Source organism: Lemur catta, chromosome 23, assembly GCF_020740605.2.
Source record: "Lemur catta isolate mLemCat1 chromosome 23, mLemCat1.pri, whole genome shotgun sequence".
Classification (NCBI taxonomy): domain Eukaryota; kingdom Metazoa; phylum Chordata; class Mammalia; order Primates; family Lemuridae; genus Lemur; species Lemur catta.
In genome coordinates, this window is record NC_059150.1 from 10069593 (window position 1) to 10095561 (window position 25969).

Genomic DNA, 25969 nt, shown 5'->3' on the forward strand with positions numbered 1-25969 from the left:
TGGTATTTCTCCACCAAGCAAACAGATCACAGAGCTTCCACTGAAAGCGGGGGACAATTTTCCAAGATTGCTACAGATGAGAAATGAAAATTGACTTTATTTTTTCCCCTTCTGGTTATTTATAAAAGAATATAAGTGAATTGTAGAAAGTAATTTAAATATATTGAAAAAATAGACAATAAAAATTATTCTAAAGTCTGTCATCCAGAAAACATCAGTTAACATTTTGGTACACTTTCCATCTGTTTTCCACTTATATATGCATTTTTATGTAGTTGAGGTTACTATATATATACACATGTGTGTGTATATATATGCATATATATATGTAGAGAGAGAGAGAGCATGCTATATATTCCTTTTTTACCACTTAAAATTATATATGAGATATTTTGCATGCCAATAAAACTTCATATCATCATGAAAACAACTACCTTGATTTATCATAATTTATGATTCAACCAATCCCTTTGGACACTGAAGTTATGAGAATTTCCTTTAGAAGGATTGATCAACTCTCCTAACTGCTAGTGTCTTCTGGGACTGCAAACCAATTTTTTAAATTGCTTAAGCAAAAACAGAATTAGGAAAGAGCACTTGGACTCCACCCCCAACCTTTCAATCAGATAATGCATGCATTACCTGATACAAGTGCTTTTGCATTTCTCAAGTTCTAGCACTATAACTCCTTGCAAAAAGTGTGGCTGTAATGTAATTGCTTTGGATGATGGAACAGCGATATGAATATTAATGCTTGGTTGGTGTGTTTAGAGAGACACTTAAACAAAGCCTCTTCCCCATGTGCTGAGTGTGAGCAAACACCATTATTATATGGCAAGAGGCAGTCACATTCACCCAGCGACTTCACCAAATCCCCAGAGCAGTGTGGAGCAATGCAGCACAGTAATGGCAGCACGGTGGGGCCCCCCTCCACCCCTCAGCCCACAAGGATCTCAGGAAGCATCTTTGCGAGGGACTTAGCTTCTCCATCACTAAGATAACGAGGGTTTACACAAAGTTCTTGTTGTTTTAGACCTTTGTTAGATAAGTCATTCTATTTTCATTGCCTGGCCATCCTCCTCTTCAAGAACTGTTAGAAGGAGGGGTTGGGTAGTGGATAGAAAAATAAATGTCATTTTTTTTCCTGATTGGATCAGTAAAAAAATGCTGTCAAGACACCTATTTGAATAATAAAATCATTTTTTAAAATTATATCCTAATAATAACCAAAAGGATATGTGAAACTCGAAATAATGCTAACTCTCTCTCAATACCTACTTGAAAATTAAAACAATTTTTTTCTTCACTTTGAAAGTAGCATGTGCTCTTTTAAGGAAGGCTTGAAAGACACACAAATATAAAAAAGGAATTAAAATCTCCTATAGCTCACAAACAAGACATGCACTATAATATGTTGGTGAAGATGCTTATAGGCTTTTATCTATAAATGATTTTTTCCTTCACATAACTAAGATCATATTGCATTTAAAAATTGTATTTAACTTACTTTGCTTATCATAAAAATTACTAACATAATTTATAATCCCTTATGAGCATTTTGAATGGCTATACTTGCATTTCTTTTTTATTTTTAAGAGATGGGGTCTTGCTATGTTGCCCAGGCTGACACAGGTGAAGTCATAGTGCACTGCAGCCTTGAACTCCTGGGCTCAAGCAATCCTCTTGCCTCAGCCTCTTGAGTAGCTGGGACTACAGGCGCGCACCACTGTGCCCAGCTTTCCCATTTTAAATGCCGTGAAACACTTGGTCACTTAGAAAAACATTCATATGTTTTCTCTGTGTCTTTCTTTCTTTCTTTTTTCTATTTCATACTCCTTCCTCTGAATCCTAAATCTCTGCCATAAGCTGTGGCTTCTTTTCCCAGTTCCAGACCCAGAGGGTCTGAGTAACTGGTGGACCCTCCATTTGGATCCCCTATTAAATGCAACAAGTCAAACTGAAGCCCACCACTTTCTCTCTCACTGCTTCTGCACCCTGACTTAGCCCCTACCAAAGAGCCTCCATTTCCCCACTCCCCAGACAACAGAATCACCTCTCTCACCCCCGTTTGCTCCCCACATCAATTATTTACAACCTCACAGACTCTCCTTCATGATGTTTCATCCACCTGTCGCTCCCAAACATGTTTGGCACATTTAGCAAATAAAAATACAGGATTGCCCAGGTAAAACGGAATTTCAGACAAATTAATAACTTTACTCCATAAGCATGTCCCACAAAATATCTGAGTAACACTGATGCCAAAAATTGTTTGCTATTTACATGGAATTCAAATGTAAGTGGGCATCGTGTATTTTATTTGGCAACCCTGGCTCTTGTCTCCTCTTTTACTGCCTGTGCTTTACTACTCCTCGTGTGCACTATAAGCCATAGTTACCCAATGGCCTCTCTGTCCAGTCCATTAATCCTTACAAATCACAGCTTTAAGGGTGTCATACTTTACTCAGCACCTTCAGCGGTTTCCCACTGCCTGGTTCCTCATGCTGGCATTTCAACCATCCACAGATCGGCCCTAACAGGCCTCCCCAGTGCCATAACCATTGCTGCCCTATAGGACTCTCAGCTCTAGCTCACGGAGTTTCTTATGGTCAGTAAACACTCTCCCCACACTGTCCTTCCCCCGGCCTCACCTCACACCATCCTTTCCATCTAGAATGCCCTCCCTCCTCTGTCCAAACCCTGACTCCATCTTCACAGAGCCATCACCCTATGCTAGGCCCTCACTGCCTCTTATATAGATCACTAGGAAGTTTATCTTATCATTTGGTAGGTCAAAAAAGTTGAAGATTGGCAATTTCATATAGTTTAAGTGAATGGAATAAAAGGTCCCCTACCCAGTGCTTCCCTGCCCTACTACCTTCCCCGCATTCATCGTCTCTCTCCATCCCACGAAAACCTTCAGAAGTGACTGCCTAAAGTCACGTTTCTCACAGTGTAGTCCTCTAACCGCCTGCGTGCTATCACTTCTGGGGCTTGTTAGCAATGAAGACTCCAAGGCTCCGCGCTAGAGCTACAGATCAGAATCTATGCAGAGCAGCTGTGACCTGGCATCGTGAACAAACTTCCCAGCTGAGTCTTGTGCTCACTAAAATTGTGAATCCCTGGCTACATAAAAAGTCTGCTCTGTTCAACTGGTCCCTGAACATGCCACACACATTCCCCACGTCTAATGCCTCTAGAGGCTCATGCGGCACTTCCCACTTCAAAATTCAGCCTACAAAATTTTACTGGTCCTTCCAAGCCCAGTTCAGCTTCTACTCCTCTGTGAACATTTCCCTGCTCACTCTAGAAAGTCTACAGAAAGGAGCACCTATGTTATTTATTGTCACTAACCATGCAGTTGTCTCACCAAATGTGACAGAACATTCCTCCAAGCAAGGATTTTCTCTGTACCTCTAAAGAAACGAATACCATGTTATGCTGTGACATTGCTAAATAAATACATGCTGCATTAATATCCAAACAAGATCCATGGACCCAAGAAGCTCACTAAGCAAAGATAAGAGTGGCTTCCAAATTAGGAACGGTGAGTAGGGGGAGGTGTTCCATTAAAAAAAAAGATTTCATATGTGAACAAGTATTCACGCCTTTGCCTATGCTTTAAGAGAGAGTGGACATGTAAATCCTAATTCAATAGCGACAGGACTTCAGGTAGGATCTGTGCCATGTGAGCCAGGGCTGCTCATCCACCTTCCCCGCGGCTACTCTACTTCCCCTCTGTGGACAGGCTCTGGCCCATCCACAAATTGCGAAGAGTTTCCTCTAGTTGAGAGCCAGGCCTGGATCTGTTCTAAAAGGACACTGCAAACTCAACAAAATACACCCATTTTCCTCCCTCCTTCTGCTCTGGCCCTGTTGGAAACTATCCCCCCTCCTCACCTCCCCCATCTGGCAGCTCCTCCTCCCTGTTATCTCTGCACTCTGGCTCTTCTTCCATTGCCTTACTCAAGGCTTCACTGTTTCTCCTGAGCCTCCCTGCTAGTATCCCTGCCTCTGTATTTGTGGGACCCAAATCTTCCTGTCACTTCCCTCTCTAAACCTCTCTCTGGGCACCTCATCCCCACAAGATGAAGTCTCACTCTGGACTGGAGGGCCCTTCACAGCCCAGCCTGCCTTCCTTTCAATTCCATTCCATTCCCGGTGCCTCCCTGTGCTGGGCCATGTGCTAGATGCTGGAAATGCAAAATTAAAGGGCCTGGGGCTCACAGGAGAGAAAGGTGAGTAAACGCACAATTGATACAGTACAATGGGCTTAGGAGAAATGTAGGAGGCCTTGGGAGACTCTGGACCACTCAGTGGCAACTCCTGTAAGGAATCAGTGCATAACCAGGGCTACAGTTCAGTCTGCAGCTCCAGGTCCAGGGCTCTTGCCACTACTTGATGCAGTCTGGCCACAGGACTTCTGTTTCGCCCAACAGAATGGAAAAAAGAGGGGGAAAAAAGACACAAAATGACCCAAGATTAAAATGCAAAACCCACAAAAGTTACTACAGGGACACTACATTACAGTGAAACAAGATCGTATCAATACTGCACTTATAAGACAGAAACACAGGGAGATACTCAACACACTTAAGCACAGCCCTGACGCTAGCTGGTGAGCCAAACAGTAAAAAGAATACCAAGATAACGGCTCACATTCAGGTGTTAATAGTGCCATTTGGGCAGGGGCAAAATGGTACCTATACCCTTTTATGCTGATACCTATAAAAATTAAAAGGAAATTACTTTTAAAAATCAAATGAATAAAATGCACACGCCAAAAGCTTGAATTTATTTCGAGGAGCCAAGAAACTAAATTTGAAAAGCCATTAAGTGATTTCTAAGAGAATTCCAAAAGGAGATTGGGAGGATGTCATGTCAAAATTAAGGCAGAGAGAACAGCAGAGGGAAAGAGATCCTAAGAGATTTCTGGCATCTCTCTGTCCTCAGAGAATATTGCTAGGTTTGTGGGACCATGTTTTAAACTGTAGGCTGCAATCGGGTCAGGAAAGCAATTTAGTGGGTCATGACACTCAATTTTTTTTAAATGAAAGAGAACAGAATCTAATAGAAAACACTAGGTTGCATTTCATGTAGCAAGAGAAGTACTGAGGTTTACGTATAATTGTGTGTGCACCTGTGTATTAGTTTGCAATGTAATATGCATTTCACATGGTGGGTTGCAGTCACAAAAGTTTGAAAACCACTCTTGTTTGGAAGACTTTCATTAGAAAGGACTTTATTTTTAATACATGCTAAACATACTCAGTTATAAGTACTGACCCTTTTTTCTCATTCTTGGAGTTTGTGCTAAAATTAAACATAATGCGGGTGGAATATTAGAACTGGAAGGAGGAAGCAAATTAGCAGAATGTAAATGAGTGAACTGATAACAAGAGACCACAGAGCCAAAGAATGAGATGGACGAGCTCTGGCCTTTTTTCTAAAGCCTTCTGCTTGTGATAACTAAGGATTCCTTGGATATTTTCCATCCTCTTTGGAGCACTGGATACACAATAGCTGCTCGAGAGACCCTCTGCAACACCTGCATTCTCTCTGTGGCAGTGCTCATCATGCAGGGTGATGGTTATATCTCTCTGTTGTCAGTTCCCTCCACTTACACCAACTCCTTGGATGCTGGACTAATGTCATAAAGATGCTAGGTCCCCACCTCTATGAAAGTGACTGACAGACAGTAGGTGTTCAATAAATTTTAGGTAGATTGAATTGAAGGGCAGTAACAGACAATAAAGATCTAGTTACAATACCCATTTGATGCCTTTGCAAGCACAAACTGATTTCAGTTCATTGAGCAAGATATTCTCATTAGAGAAAAACAACAATAACAAAACTCTAAACTTAAGTTCCCAAGGAGCATATAGCTTGGAATCTCTTACGTCTCTTGGCCCAGAAGTCATGTTGGCTCAAAGGAGTCATCTTGTCCTTTTATAGAGTAAGAGCCGTTTGAAATGAGACAGGTTATTTAGGATATTGAGCTCGGACCTACTTTTTGGACTCAACCTGGCTCCTGGGACACATTGAAGAAGCTTTTTCTAGTCTGGACAGCTTGAGGGCAACGACCATTCTGAATCCAAAGCTGCGGAGCTATTTCAGAGCTCCCATCCACATTGCTAACTGGAGCAGGCAGGATGCCCAGGAGGGCCCGAGGCAGAGGGCTGGATTTAGAGAAGCAGTCAATTGACCAAGTAAGTCAACACTAAATCAAGCCTTGGTTGCTTCCCCACCAGAAGCCCAGGCTCAGGGGAAGGGAGAGGGGTGCAGGACGTAGTTGTCTCTCTTCCCCTTCTTCAGCTCTGTCATTCCTCCATGTCTGGTCTAGGGGTCCAGACCAACTCCTAGTAGTGTAGCTGTTGAGGGTGGGTCGTTAAGGATGCCCTGCACATAGGTAGGGAAGGAGGATGGTGCTGGTCACCAGGCCACATTCCTTGGAAAGGCAAGGTTGTGTCATCAGTGGGGAGATGGGTGAAAGTCACCCTACACCAAACGGCTAATTCGAATTCAAAGGATTGCTCACGAGTGGAGACGTACTCTTCTCCTCAGCCAGGCAAGCGTCCCAATAACTCTTAGCAGCAGAAAGTCCTCTTTCTCAAGGACATTGATGAGTATTAAAGGTAGTGATAAATGCCCTTTCCCTTCAGATATACTAAAGCCATGGCTTTAACCTTCATGTGTCCTATCCCTTATACACAGTCAAAGTCTCACTTCTCTGTGATAAGGTGACAAGGGAGGGAGGAACTCTGGTCTGCAGAGTTTAATGGACACCATGGACTCTAGAATACTTATTTTAGCAAAGAGGTCAGCCTCCGTTCCCCACCCAGTCTGTATCCCAGTCTCTCTCTGACCATCTGCCAGCATATGTTGAAGGAATATAAATCATCCTCGGTTTAGCTTGAGCAAAATGTAATCAAGGAGGCCAGTTGGCTCAGGGCCAGGGGAGCAAGAAGGGAGCTGCATACCACGTACTCCAGTGAAGCAGGAACACAGTTTGGGCTTTTTTTTTTTTTTTTTTTTAAATAATACTATCTATCTCTTTATGTAGTTTGAATCTCAATTCTAACTTCAGTGTAACTTAATCTTTCTCTGCCTCAGTTTCCTAAGAAATCATATGCAAAAGATAAAACACACATCTATGATATCTAGCAGTGTTTGGCAACTTAAGGGGCCAGCCCACTACATTCACTGTCATGAGGACTGCAGTGCTGCACAATGGATTGAAGCAGAGGTTTTGGAGTCAGAAGGACTCCACGATGCTGGCTCCATGGACTCCATCAGCCATGAAGAAATTTCCTTAACCTTTCTGAGCCTTAATTGTCTCACCTACAAAAAGGGGATGATAAAACCATTTCATAGGATTACTGTAAGGATTAAATGAAAATCTGCATTACAAATGCTTGGCACAGAGTAGATGACCATAAATGGTGGTTATTATGATGATAATGGCTTGCTGGCCCAAGAAAGACATGCCCCCAATAAAGATCTGCTCTGTAGTTATCCCAGGCAATCAGATGAATTTCTCAAAAGCCACTGATGCTCAACCATCCCAAATGCCAACATGTCCCCCCAGGTCCCTGCTCCTCTTCCCATGTCCCCTATTACTGGTGTGGTGTACCAGCTTCCCTGTCATCCATGTGAGAAACCCTACGGTCCTCGTTGACTTCTCCTTCTTCCCCTACAGCATATCTGTCATGAGGTTCTGGTGATTCTACTTCTTAAATACCTCAACTCCATCTGCTTCCCTCCATCGGCCTACCACAACAGTAGTTCAGGCCACCATCAGCTTGTCCCTAGATGACATGTCTGTAACCTGGTCTCCCTGCCCCTCCCCCTCTTGCCTTCAATCCACCCTCCAAGCTACAGCTACTGTCATCTTTTTAAAGTACAAATCTGATCGTGTCTCTCTCCTGCTTTGGCTCCCCCAAATAAAGTCCAAGTCCCTTAACACGATTTCTAGAGGCTGCCACGATCTGCCTAGTGCTTAGCTCTCCCCACCCTCATCTCTCGCCATGTCCCTTCTTGTTCTGTGTGCTCCAGCCACAGCGAATAATTTGCAGTTCCCCAAATGAGTCATTTCTCCCTCCCTCTCTCTCTCTCTCTCTCTCTCTCTGCTGGGATTTTGTGCATTATCCCCTCTTAGAATATTCCTTCATCTCTTCTCTTCTCTATGTTAACTTATTCTCAATTTAGGTTTCAGTACAGGTACAGGAACCTTTCCCACTTGAATACTAGATTAGATGCCCCTTCCTCTGTTTTGTAAATGTTTATTTGTTCTCCTCTACTAGTCAGGGAGCCCTTTGAGGACAAAATGCACTTTTGTCATTGAAACACCTCAAGCGCCTCAAACAGCAAATGGCACAAAACAGGCACTCAAATATTTGTTTGTTGGACAGATGAGTGGATGGCCCTCCAACAATAGCCTTGCCCTTGGAGCAATCTCTGGTTGAAGGTGGCAGCGGCACTGAGCTGCCCAGTAGCTAAGCCAACCCCAGGTAGCAGAAGGTGTCCATCCGGCAAAGGCAACACCTACCTAGGATGGCCACCACCTCATCATCCTGGATCACCTCCAGCGAGCCGGAGACCACAAAGCAGAGGCTGTCAACACTCTCTCCTGCGTGGTAGATGAGGTCCCCCGGGGCGCAGTGCACCGTCTGGAACTCCATAGCCAGCGCCCGCAGGCAGCCATCGCTGGCCAGCCGGAAGGCTGGGTGCTCCTTGAACACCTTGCGGTTCAGGTGTACACAGATGTCAGCTCTCATGTCCTTGGGGCAGATCTGCAGGACCTGGCCAGGCACAGGAAGAAACAGTATGAGGGTCCTTACTGTGACCAATAGCCCACTTCCCTCAGCTCCGCAGGGGCAGAAGCAACACACTCACCAGGCCAGACTGTGCTCTTCCAGCCAGAGCACCTGCCCTCATGGGGCTTACAGTCTTATGGGAGAGACAGGCAGTGTCCAAAAAAATCTGTGCTAAATGCTCAGGACAGGGGTCTGAGAGTCGGGGCTGAGAGTATGTGGGACTCCCGTAGACCAGTACATTAGGAGGTGACATTTAAGCTGACACCTGAAAATTGTGTCATAGTGAGCCACATGAAAGAAGAACCTTCTGGTAGGATGGCAAACACAAAGGGACCTGAGCAATAGCCAATAGGAATAAGGGCAAAGGGGCAGGAGATGAGGTTCAGAGAGAACACTGAGCATGGGAGACTTTTAGGCTGATAAGTCTTTGATTTTATTGTGAATGTGATGGGGAAACCCTGGAGGATTTTTGAGCAGGGGGGTGGCATGACCTGATGTAACAGGCTCATCACAGCTAGCGAGTGGGGTGAGAGATCCCCAGCTGTAGGGTGGCAACAGTGGAGTCAAGGGATCCAGTCAGGTCACTCCTGGAATCGTCCAGGTGGGAGTGAGGGGAACTCAGACCGGGATGCTGGCAGTGGAGCCAGTGAGAAGTGGTCAAACTCAGAGTATGCTCTGAAGGTAGAACTGACATGATCTGCCGATGGAGTGAATATGGGTTATTTTTTTTTTAAAGATATAAAGTAACATTTGCTGAACATGTACTGTGTGCCTGGCATTGCCAAGCCCTTTAGAATCATCCATTCATTTGATATTTACGGTACACCAGGCATCGTTCTCGGCTCTGAGGATGCAACAGTGAAAAAAAGAGAAATATAAAAATCCCTGCCCTGGTATAACTTACCATCTAGTGGGAGGAGACAAATAATAAGCAAAATAAATAAAATTTAGTGGTAAGTGCTAAGGAGAGTAAAGAAGGAAACAAGCATAGGAAAGGTTAGGAAGGGCTGTGATTTTACATTAAATGTTATATGCATTAGCTAATTTAATTCTCACATAAACCCTATGATGTAAGTGCTGTTACTATATCATTTTACAGATGAGAAAACCGAGGCCCAAGGAAGATAAATAACTTGCCCAAAGTTGCCCAGCCAAGAAATGGAAGGGCTGGGATCTCAAACTGGGTAGCTTGACAGCAGAGCCTAGGTTACATCCTAACCACTTCCCAGACGAGCCAGCTGCCTCAAACAAAAGGGCTTATAATTTGACTTGAGGCATCTTGGCAGCGTGTCGGAATTCAAGCAAAAATGGGAACCACAGGAGGCCACACAAGTCTCATCTCCTGAAGAAATAAAAAATTCCCAGGTTTTTCTAGAGTTAGAAATATTTCCCTGAAATACATCTTTGCAAAAAAACCATTGCATGCCCCTTCCATAGCAAGCATTAAGTAACACAATAGGACACCATCCAATGAACTTTTGCAGAGACATCAAGAGTGTTTCTAAATAATCCTTTCTCCCTTCCTAGCTTGTGAACAAAGCTGGGGACATAAAATCAAACATGTTCAGTGAAGACAGTTTCCTTGAAGTGCTGGGTACTTTCCCACTCCTGCTTCTCCGCCTTAGCACAAGCCACTTGCCTCTGCATCTGGAGTGCACCCCCAAATTTGGAAGTGCCTTAGCCTCCTTCAAAACTCAGTTCAAATCTCACTTTGTCCTCAATGGCTTCACCCATATCCCTGACCCTGTCGGGTGCCCCGTGTCATGCATGAGGCATAGCAGGGGAAACAGGGCAAATACTTGAAACCCCAGCGCCTACCCCTCCGGGTGACACTTCGGTTTCTCCTGTAAAATGCAGACTTCTGCCACTGACTTGTGAGGATGAAATGAAATCACATCTACTGGTATACTGCCCAGGATGATGCTTGGCCCCAGCAGGAGATTCCGTAAACACAGGTCCCCTCCTTCCACGTGCCACGGTCTTCTTTCTCTGGGGTCACAGGATGCCCGGGAAGCGAGCCAGCTCTCTGGGAGATAAGGATGAAGACTGACCAAGGCAGAGAGGAAGATTCAGAACGTCAACGTTTGGGCAGAGCACTTGCTAAGTACTTCCCTCCACAAGGCTCACTGAGAACAAGACTCCTGCAGAGATGCAGCTTTAATTTGGGTCCTCTTCTCCCCAAGCAGATCGCCAGGGAGTGGGGAACACTCACATGTCACATGTCATGTCACAGTTGTGCCTGGTCGTTCAGAACCAAGATTTACTCTCCAGGCGAGTTCACCTTGAAATATTTGGTCTCCCCTGGACTGGACTTTGCCGGCAGAGGCTGCTGGAGAACAAGGCCTTGGCATGGAGACAATGTTTTCCTCATGGGCACTGTTCCCGGAGCAAGGGAGAGTACAGTGTGCGGAGGTGAGGGAAGCCGGGGTGGGGAAGCTGCAGACTGTCACAGACGTCCGCCGTGTCCATGGTTCGTCTGCTGGCTCTACGCTGGGGTGGGAAGGGTGTCTGGAGCTCCTCTCTCTGAGCGAGGGTCCCAGTCCTGAGACCCCACAGCCTTCCTGGGCGCCTTCCCCACTGCTTGGTTCTGAGGAGAGACCATCCTTGCTGTTCCTCGAGGAAATGTCACTACGGAGGCTCATGGACGTCCCCCAGGCTGGGCAGGGCAGAGCGATGGGTGAAAGAGAAGGGGCTTTAGGGTCAGGCAGATCTGGACTCAAGACCCAGCCTCAGCACTCACTAGTTGTGTGAACCTAAAGCCACACTTAGCTCCTCTCCCAGAATCTTCATTTTTGAACTTGAATATAGAATTGTTCGGAGGATTCCATGACCTGTTGTGTGGGCAGACCTGGCATAATGCCGGGCACATATAAGTGCTCAACGTGTGTGAGCTCTCATGTTTGATGGTATCATAGCAGCAGCAGGCCATCTGAGGGAGGCTTTGAAATCCAGCAGGTCATTGCCAAAAGGGCCTTCGAGGTCATCTTTTCTTAAAAGTCATCTAGTTTCCATGTATTACAGACACGGAAACTGAGGCTCAGAGAGACAAGTGATGTGCTCAAGATCACGAATGAATTACCTCTAAAACTGGTACCCTGCCCACCCCCCAGCTCCCCTGGTCATCCCTGACCATTCTGACCTAGAATGGAGAGGAGGGGAAGCCAGGGAGAGGGTGGGACCACAGGATTGGTTCTCTCCCCAGCAGTTGCCTGTCACAAGCCCCTGCCAGGAGGAACAGCAGCCCCAAGCCAGGCCAGGCCCTGCAATGAGTTGCCACAGCTGACTTCATGGCCATTCCTCTTCCATGTGGACCAGGACCTGGGGCAAACCCCAAAGCCCTCCAGGAAAGTGAGACCATGGGGTGGGGGGAAGAGAGGCAAATGCTGACGGTGCTGTCTCCCACGGGCAGCCACCCAGCCTGGCCCTGCAGAGCGGGTGGGGAAGGGCTTCGTTCCAGACGACCAGATTTACAAAGGCATCCTGGTGCCTGGGAAAAGGAGCCCCAGGGCAGCGAGATCAAAGTTCCTTTCTGCTCCATCAGCTGCCAGGAACCCATAGAACCTACAGGCATTGTTGAGAGAGGAGAGTAGAAATAACAGGAGCAGTTGGGGCAGGTGATTGGCAAAGCCAGGGACTAAGTTCGGTTCCAGCCGATGCCCTGCCTACTTAAGAAATTAGAACAACCCTGTTTGGACTCATCCTTCTTCCCTCTAGCATGTGTTTTCAATTTTTTAAAAAAGTAATAGTAGGAGAAGCACAAGCTTTGAAGTCAGACAAAACTATATTCAAATCCTGGTTTTGCCATTCTTTGCTCCGTGACCAGGGACAATTAGGCCCTCTCATCCTTATCCTCTCAACAGGCTAACAAGTGCTGCCTCCCAGAGCTCTTGTGGAGCCTAAATGAGGCACTAGTACAGGCCCAGGCATGTAGGGGAAATGCAAGAAATATCGGTTCTTGATGCACGTTCAAGAAATGGTAGCTGGGGCTGTGGTGACACTGTGATTGTTGTCATGGCAGATAGCCAACAAAATCAAAGTAACACTGCCTTGAAGTTGAGGATCAGTTAAATTCATTCAATTTTTCCTTTTAAATTGTCAGCTCTCAATCGCCTATTCTAATGGAGGAAGACAGGAACATGGATAACTGATCCCAAAGCCACTTGAAGTTGGTTTTGAATGTGTCAGTAGGTATTTCTGCAACAGTGTTATCTTTCTGTTTTCCTCATTCTAATAGTGAAAGGAATCAGCATTAGTGCTAAAGGAAGGAAAGTGGAGTGAAAAGACTGAGAAGCAGAGAAAAATGGATCTGGGATTAAATATTTGCTTACAGAAAATATACAAAGAAGATAACTCATGAATGAATAATAGAAAGTCCATTGTATCTTTTTTCTATTATTTCCAGTACCACCAATTTTCTTCACTTCATTGAAATGCATAGGGATTTATCACCCCCTCCATTTTACAGGTCGGAAAACATGCCAAGAGAGGTACCTAACTGACACTCTGATCAAGTCAATGAACAATTAAGACATAAACCCTTGATTGGTGTTTCCTTGACTTGTGTGATAAATGGGATGACACGGGTACTTGTTAAAAGTCCCCCTCATCTCCCCCAAGTTCTCATTCCATAGATCTGGGATGGAGGTAGGGATTCTGGTATCAGGGTCAAGATTTGAGTGAGATGAGTGAGGTATCAGCCTCAGGCACATAATTTAAGGGATGACAAAAAACTCAGTAATCAAAATGAATCATAGTTTGATGCAAGTTCTTTTTTTAAAAATTAAAGTTCATGCAAAGAAATCTATAATGAACAAAATAACAAAAGTTTGAATAAAGACCAGATCAGTAGTAGTGCTGTGCCACTATTACTGGAGCCGGGGCAAAAGCAAAATCAGGAATACTAATCACCCTGCTCTAATCATGGACTTGATTCTTACCATCATCCAACTTTGAGAAATTCTTCCCTGGACAGTTCAACTTCTAGTTTCTCTCTTTTCCAGGAGACATACCCTGCCCTTCCAATTTCTTAAATAATGTCTCCTCATTGCTGGTCTTGGGGTAAGGCTTATCTGGAAGCAATCAACACCTCTGGAGGTAGGACCCGGGAATCCAGAACCTCCTAGGTGAATTCTGGGCACGGCCAGGTTTGAGAAGCACTGCCCTAGGAGAGGCCCAGCCCCCGCAGGGAAAGGCGAGAGACCAGTGGTTTACCGGAGCTCCTTGCCCTCCTTACCTTCTCTGTGTCAATGCCTCTGGACATGGACCACGTGGACACGATATAATCCATGACTCGCTCGCTCAATCCTTTCGGCACCTGATAGAGTTTCAGGAAGTCCCGGACGCTGTTGAGCATCTCATGGTACCTGTTGGTGTTGGCGTACATCTGTTGGAAAATGGTCGTCACATTCCCAAAGATGGTGGCATAGAGAAGTGCTAGAGGTGAGGAGGAGGAGCAGGAGAAGAAACAGCACATGAGTGGTCCCTGAGTCAGGGTCCGAGGATGTCCAACTTGTCCAGAGCAGGCCAATGGCCAGAGCCACCCCCTCCCCAGTGCAGACTGTCCTGACCCTTGTCAGGAGAACCTCACACCTGGAGCCTTTGGGGAGTGGAGACAAAGGGTCAACTGTATGGACATAAATGTTGGTTTTAACTCATTTTCATCATTAGGGCTGGATGAATTATTCACTGATTACTTTTTCCAGAATAGGGATAGACAGATCAAAAAGAAACAGTGGCTTATCTAATAAAAGCATCTTTTCTAAATATAGACAGTAGCAATTCTCTCTCTCTCATCTCCTCTCCCATCCTTCAACTCTACTCCCACCTTGGCTACCCTGCCTCCCCTTGGTCTCACAGGTACCAACAGAAACACTGTGGAAATAGAAGCCCTTTCCAAGCCTTGCTTTTAAACCAGATAGCATAATAGCTATTCATATTAAGATTATACTTTACTGCTGCTTATTTTAAGGAGACTCAATTCCATTGTTTTGCCAAAAAATAAAAAAGACTCTTGTTATATGAATTTCCCTTAAAAGAAAATCTCCAGTCTTATGATCCTTGATTCCCCGCAGCCGGCCATCTGCTTAGGACGAACTGCTCATTAAATCAGGGAGCCGCACTGGTGGCCGTGCGGGGGATAGGCCGGGAGCGGGGGGGTCATTAACACACACAACACTGGCACTGAGAGCTCAGAGTGGTCCAGAGACACTCTCTCACTTCCAAGTCATTAATGAAATAGAGCAAATAGGGTCTACAAAGACAGAGAGAGAGTTCAGAAGTTGAATTTTCTGCTTTCTATGTTAAGGGCAGCCCAGCAAATCCATACAGGTGAACCCAGCGACTTCCGCACCCACAGTATTATCTCTTGATAAGGAAAGAAAGAAGGAGGCTTCAGAGTTATACCCTCCTGGGTTCAAATTCCAATTCAGCTGCTTAGAACTGTGTGGCCAGAGGCAAAAATTCATTTTCCCTCTGTTTTTCTCCATCTAACCAAAAAAAAAAAAAGAAGAAGAAAATACCTGCTCACTTCCCTGGGTCGTGGGCAGAATTAAATGAGATACTGTCTGCAAGTACCCAGAATACTCAGCTGGTACACAGAGACCCCTCAATGTTATTTTCTCTTCCGGTTAATTGTCCTGGAGTCAAGTGTCAAGACAGTTGACAGACATTAGAAGGCCTGTCGTTAAGACAGTAACCTGGAATAGCAGCCTGAATGAAGACTGTTGTTTTTTATTATATAGGTGGACTCAGAATGTCTCATTACAGGACGATACTGGGGTCCAGAAGACAGAGACATTTTAAACCAAGCTCATCATGCACAGAAGTCTTCAAAGCAAGCTCTAAAGTCCATGAATGCTGAGAACTTTGACGTATCAGCTAAAATATCGACTACACATTTACTGATTTCGAATGAAGCTATTCATGGATGAGGAAGGGCTGAAGGGTAATTATAGACCTAGGGGCAGTAGGGGAGGGAGAGGAAATAAGGCCTGGGAACCAGACTCAGTCCTTATTCCATTTCATCTGGCCCCCATAACAGCAGCACATCTAATTTTATTACAGTAGTATTTTTGGTCTTTGCTGTTGTTATTGCTTTTGCTTATTCTAATGTGATAATGACGGAGTGGGTGTGAGGATAATGTTTATATTGGCATGGTAACTGGCAACTAACTTTTAAATTCTTATTTCCTATGTCTTGAAAGCTATAGCTATGAAACTCACTGTCTGGGCAGAAATGGGTAGCAACAATAAGAAGGAAAAGAAGTAACCATTCACGGCCACGCTAGTAGATCAATCTGGTATGGGAGAGAGATGCACAGGAGAATGCCAAGTCTGGGCTTTGGAGACAAAAAAGCTGCCATGTGGAATCCTCATTCCACTATCCAATTCAGGATAATCATTCACCCTCTCTAAATTCTTTGTATATAATAGAGTTGATAATTATGTTATAGTTTTATTTTTTAATAAGTGGGAAATGTACATAAAATGCTTATCATAGTACCTGGTATATAATAAATGCTCAATAAATAATTAATAGCAGGATGGTTAAAGACCATTAATAGCAGGATAGTTAAAGGTAAATAATTTTCTCTAGCATTAATAATTTCCTGAAAATGTTACCTCGCTCATTTAATCACCAGATATCTTAATTCAACAAACACTAACTAAACATCCAGGTATGTTGTGTGCTGTGCTGGAAAGTAGCATGGTATAGTGAAAATGACACAGGTTCTGAGAGAAAAGAGCCGTGCACTTGCATAAGAGCTTCCGTTTCCTTATTTATGAAAGGGGAGGGATAACCCTCATGTCTCAGCATTGCTGGGAAGATCCAATGAATTCACATGACAAATGCCAAACACAATGTTGGCATGGAATAGGTCCACAGTGAATCTTAGTTTTCTTTCCTGAACTACCCGGTGTTAATATCTTTCAATCAATCATCCCCGGACTCTGGTCTCCTCAGTTCTTGGCTTTGAGTGATTAAACCCTACTGTGATATGTTAGCCTGTGCTTTTCCTTAAACAGAAGACTTTCTAGAGTGCAGGGATTGTGGTGGAGGCGTTTCAGGGGCATCTTCCTCTGCATTCAGTGGCTGCTTAATAAATGCTGGACAAATGTGGACAAACCATTGAAAAGACTGTTTCAAAGAGGTGAGTTTGCTCTGGTTCAATTATCCAAAGTCTTCTCAAACTGTGGTCTTGGAGCAGCAGCATCACATTACCTGGGCATTTGGCAGAAATGCAAATTCTCAGGCCCACCCCAGACCTACTGGATCAGAATCACTGGGGGGTGAGGCCCGGGAAGTTATGTTTTTTCAAATTCTCCAGGTGGTTTTGAGGCATGTTAAAGTTTGAGAAGCACAGCTTTATGCCATACTGGTCCTTAGTATTTCCCAAGTGAGTTTTAAGTATGATGCCCCACCCCAAGGAGGGAGGATGGTCAGAGGCCAAAAAAAAATAATACTGGGCTATGTTGAGAATACACAAAGAGGCTCTGAAGGTGCTAACCCTACTCCATCGGACAGCACGATGGTGATGAAGCCAGGAGAGAAAGAGTGATCCCACAGGTGAGCAGCACCTGCTGCATGGCACACTCTGATGGAAGTGACTATGTTCAGCTCTGAATTTCCTGCCAGCACTATCCCTTCATTTCTCTTCAACCTGATCAGCCACTGCCATGAGCAGAAAGTAGCCCCCCAAAACAGAGAATATAAAACACATACCTTCCCCATTTGATGACAAGCAAAGCCTGAAAATTCTCATTTAATAACCTGCTAAGAATAGCACAAATTCCTATACCACATTCACACTTGGCCGTGTTGGCGAATGTCACTTAACAAGCACAATTCTTACAGGGGAGACAGAAGGTTATTTTCAGCTACTTCTCATCTGCCGAATAAAACAACAGCGCCTGTTCCACAGTCACCCATTAACAATGCAGTCTGTGCCACCTCATTTCAACCGGTGTTTTAACAGCACCACAGATAAAAGCACAGCAATTTCCACACGCAATTACTTCTGCAAATGAATCAAGAAGGTCAGACACAGGTTGAAAAGGTCTTCAAATAATTTGCTACTTTTACTTATTTTGAGCCTGCTGAGTTCTTGGTTGCAAAGGGAAGACCACTCAGTTCCAGGGCTCTGGGTATGCAAACCCAGGTCTTGCTTTACGTCATAATGACAGCCCTAAGTTTGTATTTCTCCAATATGAGTCATCAAAAGGAATCTAATAAAGCCATTTAAAATACCATGTAATTTGTACAGCCATTTAAACAAGCATTTTAACCTTAATTAGTTTCATTTTCCAGCAGTAGTTACATCTACTCTTAAAGTTACAAGCTTTCACAAAACTCAAACTTTTTCTTCTATGCCTGAAAACACAAATAAAAGTGAAAAACTTTTCAGAAGCCACTACTATCACCATGACGAACGACACTGGAACATCATAATAATTGGACAAAGTGGCTTTTAAAGAACTAGCTCTTCCAGCAATAATAGAAAGAAATTAAAATCACTTCACCAGCTGTTGACAACTCTGATCTCAGTACCTCTAGCATTTGTTGATTTTCCTCACTGAAAAACCATCAGGCTCTTGGCTTTTCAAACGCAGAATTGGAATTATTTAGTTGCTAAGTGACACTGTAGGTCACAGTGCCTCTCTCCACGTTGTCTCTAAAATAATAATTACCCAGAATGATAGATCTCCCAGCCTTCTACCACACAGGATGTCAAGAAGTAGAGAGTTATAAACCTATCATAGCTAACAAAGCTATTCCTGCAGCTGGAGCCAGTGGTCCTAATCCTGACTCCGTTGTTGAACAGCTACAAGGCAAGTGACTTCATCCTTTGGGTGTAGGAGGCCCAAGTATGTGTTCAATGAATGAATAAATGGATAATAGTAATAACTGATGCTTATATACCTCTTATCACGCGTGAGTCATTGTTCTGACCACTTTACATACATGATTTATCTTAATGGCAGATATTATTATGATCTTCATTTTACCGATAAAGAATCTGAGCCAAGAATGTTTAAGTGACTTCCCCAAAGTCACGCAGCCAGTAAGTAACAGATGGAGGAATCACACCCAACCAGGCTGGCTTGGAAACTGGTAACCACTGCATCAAATTTCTTTCTAAACACCAAACGCACATGTCAGCTATGTACCAATACGGTTCCAAGGCTTCATATATGCTGACTCATTTAAATCTCTTATCAGGCCTGTGAGGCAGGGACTATCATTAGCCTCATTTGCAAATGGGCACAGAGAGGTTAAGTAACTTGACCAAGGTCACACAGCTAGTAAGCATACACAGAGCTGGATTCAAACCCTTGGATACAAAATCCATGCCCTGATCTTCTACACGAACCTTCACAGCCTCAGCCCCAGTGGCATTTGGGGACAGATAATTGTTTGTTGGGGGCTGCTGTCTTGTACATTGTGCCATGTGTAGCAGCAGTCCCGGCTTCCACCCACTAGATGCCAGCAGCACATCCCAGCTATGAGATGATAAATGTCTCCAGACACTGTCATATGTCCCCTCGGAAGGCAAATCTCCCACCATTGAGAACCACTGCTCTATACTCTGCTGCTACCTGCCGGATGAGGGAGTCAGACAGGAAGCAGAACTGTTTGGGATCTAAAGTCCCTTTGAGCTCTAATATATGATCATGATTATTGAATTAGAAAGAAAAATTGAAATGGATATTATACCAGGTTTATTCATGATTATGAAAACTTGGCCTTTCTCATGTTCCTGGAGACAGAAAGACAATTTCCAGGCTAATAGTGATGTGCATAACGGACTTTGAGGACTTCTTATAAGCCCAGATGTCTGTCTTCCACGGAGATTTTGATCAGGTAGGAAATAATTCTCTTGCCATTGTCTATGCCATGAGTCTCTGCTACTTTCGTTCCACCAAATCTGATACATCATTGTAGTCAGAGCTTTGGAGTCACACTCACTATCCTAGCTCTGCTTCTTACTTGCTATGTGACTTTGGGCAAAACACTTAGCTTCTCTGAGCTCCATTTTCCTCATCTGTAAAAAGGGGATAATACCATCTGCCTTATAGTAGGATTTTGGTGAGGATTAAGTGTGATGTTATAAAGTGTCCCAACATATGTCAGTTGTTTGCTATATTACTATTATGGAAGATCTAGCTTAAAACATACCTCTTCCAGAAGCCTCCCAGAACCACCACATCTGGCTTCCCCACTCTGTTCCCCAGCGTGGCTCATGTATAGAAATCAACACTACCCAGATGGGCCCCACCTACCTGGAACTACCACGACCATGATTCTCAAACAGGAGGCATATTAGAATCACCAGAGCTTTTTGAAATTTACATTTTCCAGCCAGGTATGATGGTTCATGCCTGTAATCCCAGTACATTGGGAGGCTGAGGCAGAAGGATCACTTGAGGCCAGGAGTTTGAGACTGGACTGGGAGACATAGCAAGACCCCCGTATCTCTATAATAAAATTGAAAAAATAGCCAGGTGTGGTGGTGGGTACCTGTAGTCCCAGCTACTTGGGAGGCTGAGGCAGAAGGATTGCTTGAGTCCAGCCCAGGAGTTTGAGGCTGCAGTGAGCTATGATGACACCACTGTACTCTAGCTGGGCAACAGAATGAGATCTTATCACAAAAAAAAAAAAAAAAAAATTTACATTTTCCTAAATTTACCTACACTCAGGGGTGGAATGAGAAAAGGGCAAGTCAATTTTTAAAACTTCCCATGATACTTACAGGCACATTACCTCATCCCCATCTGTGAGCCTCTAATTTAATCTGCAAGTAACCACTGGATGCCTTATTTTGAAAAAGTCTGGTTATGTTCAACTATTTTAAAAATGTTTAAGGAAAAGAGTGCAGTGCCTTTATAAAACAGATTATAAAACAATAGGCTCAGCCAAAGAAGTGTTTAAGGCTATTTGGGTAAAGATTTAAAAAAATAAAAGAGGGAGAGTTAATTGAAGAAATTAGTAACTAAGTTGATAAAGGAACTTTTTCCTGGTTGGGAGGAAATAATCACAGGCTTAGATTCAGATTTTACGGAGTCTACAGAAATACCACGGTTTTTATTTTTCCCCTTTTCTTACTTGGAAGAAGAAAGATAAAGGAACAATGTATAGAGAGAAAGGTAATTTTTGGCCTGGAAACTAGGAAAGTTATTTTTCAGGAAGAGAGTTGGCTTAGGAGGACTGGCCAAGAGTCAGGAGGAGGGAAGGGAGCTTCCCACAAGGGCTTTGCACAGTCGACCTTCCAGTGTCTGCCATGACACCTCGGACAGGCTTCCCGCCTGAATCGCTGGGCTGCAGGGTGATCAAGGTTACCCTGACGGTGGAGAGAAAAATGAAAACCAAACTGAGCAGTGACTGATAGGTTTAGGGAAAGAAAAAAAAAAAAAAAAACCCAACATTTCAATTTGTATTTAGCTGTTTGATGAGGCATTCATAAACCTTTCATAAATGTGTCAAAAAATAACAATCAGAAATCATTGAATTCTATTCTTCTGTTGATAATATTGCTGTTATTTTCAATAGAAAAGGCCTGAGCATCAAATCCCTCTGGGTTTTCCATTCAGTTAACCACGACACTACCGCAGAACGGTTGACTTGGTGTAGCTACCGGGATTGTGAGAATGGTGCTTAGGAAAAAAAATAATCAGCCCAGTCTAGGTCATAAAAAGGCATTTTGGCTTCCACATTGTTCTTTGGATGGGGGCAAGCCAGCAGCCGGGCAATGAAGACACTCGTGTACCCGAGGAGATGCCCGTGAGTGATGTCAGGGAGCCACCTTGGGAGTGGCTCCTCCAGCCCCAGTCGTGCCTTCAGAGCACAGAAGCAACTAGCCAACATCTGACTGCAACTGGGCTGCTCCCAGGTTCCTAATCCACAGAAACCAGAGAGATAAATGATGATTGCTGTTTTAAGCCTCTAAGTTTTGGGGTAATATTCATAAGAAAATAGATAATTCATATAGAAATGTTGTATCTGTTCCAACTTAAGTATCAGCATTTTATTAACTTGGCTTAATAAAATATTTTATAATTGCCTTAATGAGCATTAGTAGATGGAAAAATGCCCACCCAAAGATGTTCACATCCCCATTCTTAGAACTTATGAATATGTTACCTTACAAAGCAAGAGGAATTTCACGGATGTGATTAAGGGTCTTGCAATGGAAGATTATTGTGGATTATCCAGGTGGATCCAACATAACCACAAAGGTCTTTATGGGGGAACAAGAAAGTCAAAAGGTTCAGAGTGGTGTGAGGAAGGTGCCACGATCAAAAATATATAGGGAACAGATTTTTTTCCCTCGAAGCCTCCAGTAGGAACACAGCCTTGCTGACACCTTGATTTTAGACTTTTGGCCTCCAGAACTGTAAGGGAATACGTTTGTGCTGTTTTAAGCCACTAAGTTCATGTTAATATGTTAACAGCAGCAGTAGGAAACTGATACAGAGCATTTATATAAAAATCACATCATCTTAAATTTTTTAAATCATGTTAACGGTAATGAAAAGAGACCTGGGTCCTATCACAGGAGTGCTCTGAGGCTCACCTGTAAACTGCAGCTTGACCCTAATCATCTTGGTGGCCCGCATGACAGATAGCATTTGTACTGAGTGAGCACGTACTGGCCACACAGGAGAGCTAAAAGGAGGGATGCAGGCAGGGGTGTAGGGGAACGGGGCAGAGTTGAACCCCTATGTACACACAACTCACTCAGAAAGAGGCCAACTGGAGACCCACCCAGAGAGCATCAAGAACCCAGAAGATTCTATTCCAGGGCAGAAGAGAAAGGAGAAGCAGGAGTAAAACTTCAGATTAGAGCTCGGAAGCATCAGCAACAGAATTAGATCAATCCAAAAATTCCACTGAACAAGGCATGAATAAGCAGGGACAGGGTGTGGCACCACCAAGAACAGAGAACTGACAAGAACACAGCAGAGGTCAGGCCTGACCATCCAGCTGGAAATGGTGACAGGCCTCCCCTGTCCCCTTCTCATGTAGAGAGCCCAGAGAAAATTCCTGCTCCATGGAGGGCCAGGCAGGGAGGGCTGCCCACAGAGGTATCCAGGGAAGCTTCTACCAGAAACACAACCCACGTTGATTAGATACTTTATACCTGTAGTCTGCCAGGCATGAGAGACAGACGCAAATATGAATATGACAAAAAAAAGCAGCAGATGAATTGTGGTAAGTGCTATGATGGAGAGAAGTAACAAAGTAACAAAGAAGTGGCATCTAACTGACTCCATTTATGGGACCAAGCAAAGAAAGCCCTCCTGGATGAGAAGAAGCTGGAACTCAGTCTTGAATTATTCTTCTAAATGATGGGGTGGAGGGAAAATGGAAAATTCTGGGTAAAGGGAATAGCATGGCCAAGCCAGGAAGCTTGAGAAAACAAACCTTGTTTGAAGAACTGCAAGCCTCTCGGCATGGCTGGTGTCTAGAATTCAAAGGTAGGGTGGGGTGGGCCTAAGAGAGGAGGCTGGGGGGTGACAAGACCTACATCACGAAGGGTGTCTGTCATTTGGATTTTATCCCAAAGAGCGTGGGGCTCTTTACTGGTACCTCCACCCTTGGGCTCAGCACAGACATGAAAACCTTTGAACCAGCATCCCACGATGTGGATGCTGCTCTGCTCACAGGTTCTGGGGGAGGGGTGACAGCAGCCTGCCTGCTGGGTGTTCATTCTACCAGCCAGCTGAAGGACAAGGTGACACTCACCATCTACGTTTTTATGAGTGATCCACTGGTGCCACTATACCTTTCAACCTGCTGATTTGGTTTGGTAAGACAGAGTATCTCTGTACCATTATAGAATTAATTTGTGATTTGCTAATTCTGATAGAAAATGTTGGCTAGTAAGAGTTTTCAAATTAGCATAGCTTCTGCCACTTCTGAAATATTTTCTGACTTAATTCAGCACATGGGGAGAAGTTTCAGAAATATGTGCTTTCACTGAGTGAAGTCTACAAGTCATACAAATGCTAGTAGACCAGAAATGGTAGACCAGAAACCTCATTCTCTCCCCAATAAATTGTTTCCCTCAGGGAATGGGGCAAAGATCCCAGTTCCTGCAGAAGAATGATAATCTCCCTATTTTCCTTCTAAAACTTGGATTTCAATTCAACTCAGAGAGGCTCTTCTGAGCCAATGGGCTCTCTGGATGCCACTCTGAACCCGAAGAAAGGAGGCAGAGAGTTCTAGAAGGGCCAGGCTTGGCCCCAAGGTTGTAATGAGATTGCCATCCACTTGCAACCTTGATTCCTGGGCTTGGAAGAGGAAAACACAAGTTCTGAATGGCCCAGGCTTATAGCAAGAGCTCTGAGAGGGGTGATCCAAAACCTGCACTGTTCCCCAGGGAGCATCTTAATCAGCTCAAGCTGCTACAACAGAACACTAGAGACTGGTTAGGCTTAAACAACAGACATTTGTTTTTCACAGTTCTGGTGACTGGGGAGTCCAAGATTACAGTGCTAGCTAATGCACTTCCTGGCGAGGACCCCTGGCTTGCAGACAGCTGTCTTCTTGCTGTGTCTTTACATGGTGGGGAGAGAGAGATCATCTCTCTTGTCTCTTTATAAGGACACTAATCCTACCACCATGAGGGATTCACCCTGATAACCTAATTACATCCCAAAGGCTCCACCTCCAAATACCATCACATTGGGGATTAGGGCTTCAACATATAAATTGGGGTGGGAGGGCACAAACATTCAGTCTATAGCACACAGTGATGATAAAAACTAGATCAACTTCCACCGGTACATTAATGTTTTTAAATTCTCTACAGACAGTCCACATGTGTAGACCATTCCCACTCCATCCCTCACTTGAGATGCCTCTGTTTCCCCTGGTTTCTGGTCATAAGAACAGGTGGGGGGGGGGTCAGAAGGATAAAATGGGATTTTCTGAGTCCCATTTGGCAATAGGTTGTTTAATCAGCGGCAGTACATCATAGCTAAAAAAAATTGCAGATCATGGGCCCCTCTTTGCAACTAGAAACTGCACAGCTATTTAATCTGAAATGGAGTAGGCTTTTTGGACAACCATGTTGGTCCAATAGATTAACTCCAGCTCTTCATGTATTCATTTATTCCACAAACATTTGCAAACATCTCCCTTGGGCTAGGCATGGCACTTATCTCCGATAAGACCTGGTGCCATATGAATACACAAACGGATGTGGTGTGGTCAGACTGGGGGTGGTGGGGGGGCAGGCACGCAGCATGCCCAGAGAAGAGTTTTGGAAGATAAATGGGAATCAGGGGTACGGTGGGGAATGGGGAAGGAAAATTCCAAAGCAAAGGCAACTGGCCCAGAATGCTGGGGTGTGGGATATAGAAAGGGAATTGTGAGAAATGAGGCTGGAGAGGTGGGCAGGGGCCAGATGTGAGGCTTTATGCCAGGCTAGACACTCAGATTAGTGCTTCATCAAGATTTGTCCAGCAAACCACCAGTGTGTGCTGTGGACCCGTGGACATTTTCAGAGCTTCATTAAATACGGAGTGCAGTGACTGGCCTTTGCTGAAGAATTTACACATACTCAGTTATTTCCACCACTGAACTCCTATGGCCTCGGTTAAATCCAAGCAGAGCAATGAAATCACTGTGGAGAGTCAGCCAATCAGTCAAAGAACATGGATTGAACGTCCAACTTCCTCACTTACCAGGCTCTCCTTTGATGTTTCTTATCAGTCTCTGTCACTCATGCTAAACATCGTGTATCATTTCTACACATCCCTTTCCTCACCCTTCTCAACTCAGTTACCCGAAAACTCTACTTCTGATATACCTCTGGATGCCATTTCCTGCACGTCACCTGTGCAGTTACCTGGGCCCCTACCCTTAGATGGTCCTACACTTGGTTGAATGCTCTATGGTTGCTGTCTTGAAATTCTTAATGATTTTCAAACAAGGGTCCCCACATTTTCATTTTCCACTGGGTCCCACAAATTATCACTCTGTTGCCAATTCTGTCTGCTTTACATAGCCTATCTGCACCCATGTTGTATCCTTCACAAACGCTTATCTGCCCATTCTCATCTGCTGGAACCTGACCCCTCTCTCTCTTTCGAGACCTAGCTCAAGTCTTTGCCAGTCTCCCCAAGCCTCACACAGGCTCTCCTCTGGG

The 25969-nt window shown here is 44.3% G+C and overlaps 1 protein-coding gene across 2 annotated transcripts in view; it reads right to left on the reverse strand.

Annotated features, from left to right (window-relative positions):
• Positions 1 to 25969, reverse strand: part of KCNH1 (potassium voltage-gated channel subfamily H member 1) — a 289657-nt gene that overhangs the window by 76882 nt on the left and 186806 nt on the right. For both annotated transcript variants that reach the window (XM_045536431.1, XM_045536430.1), the window contains exons 8-9: positions 14050 to 14249; positions 8549 to 8801 (exon numbers count right to left, since the gene is read on the reverse strand). In XM_045536431.1, coding sequence (XP_045392387.1) covers positions 8549 to 8801; positions 14050 to 14249 — 453 coding nt within the window. The remainder of the gene's footprint in view (positions 1 to 8548; positions 8802 to 14049; positions 14250 to 25969) is intronic.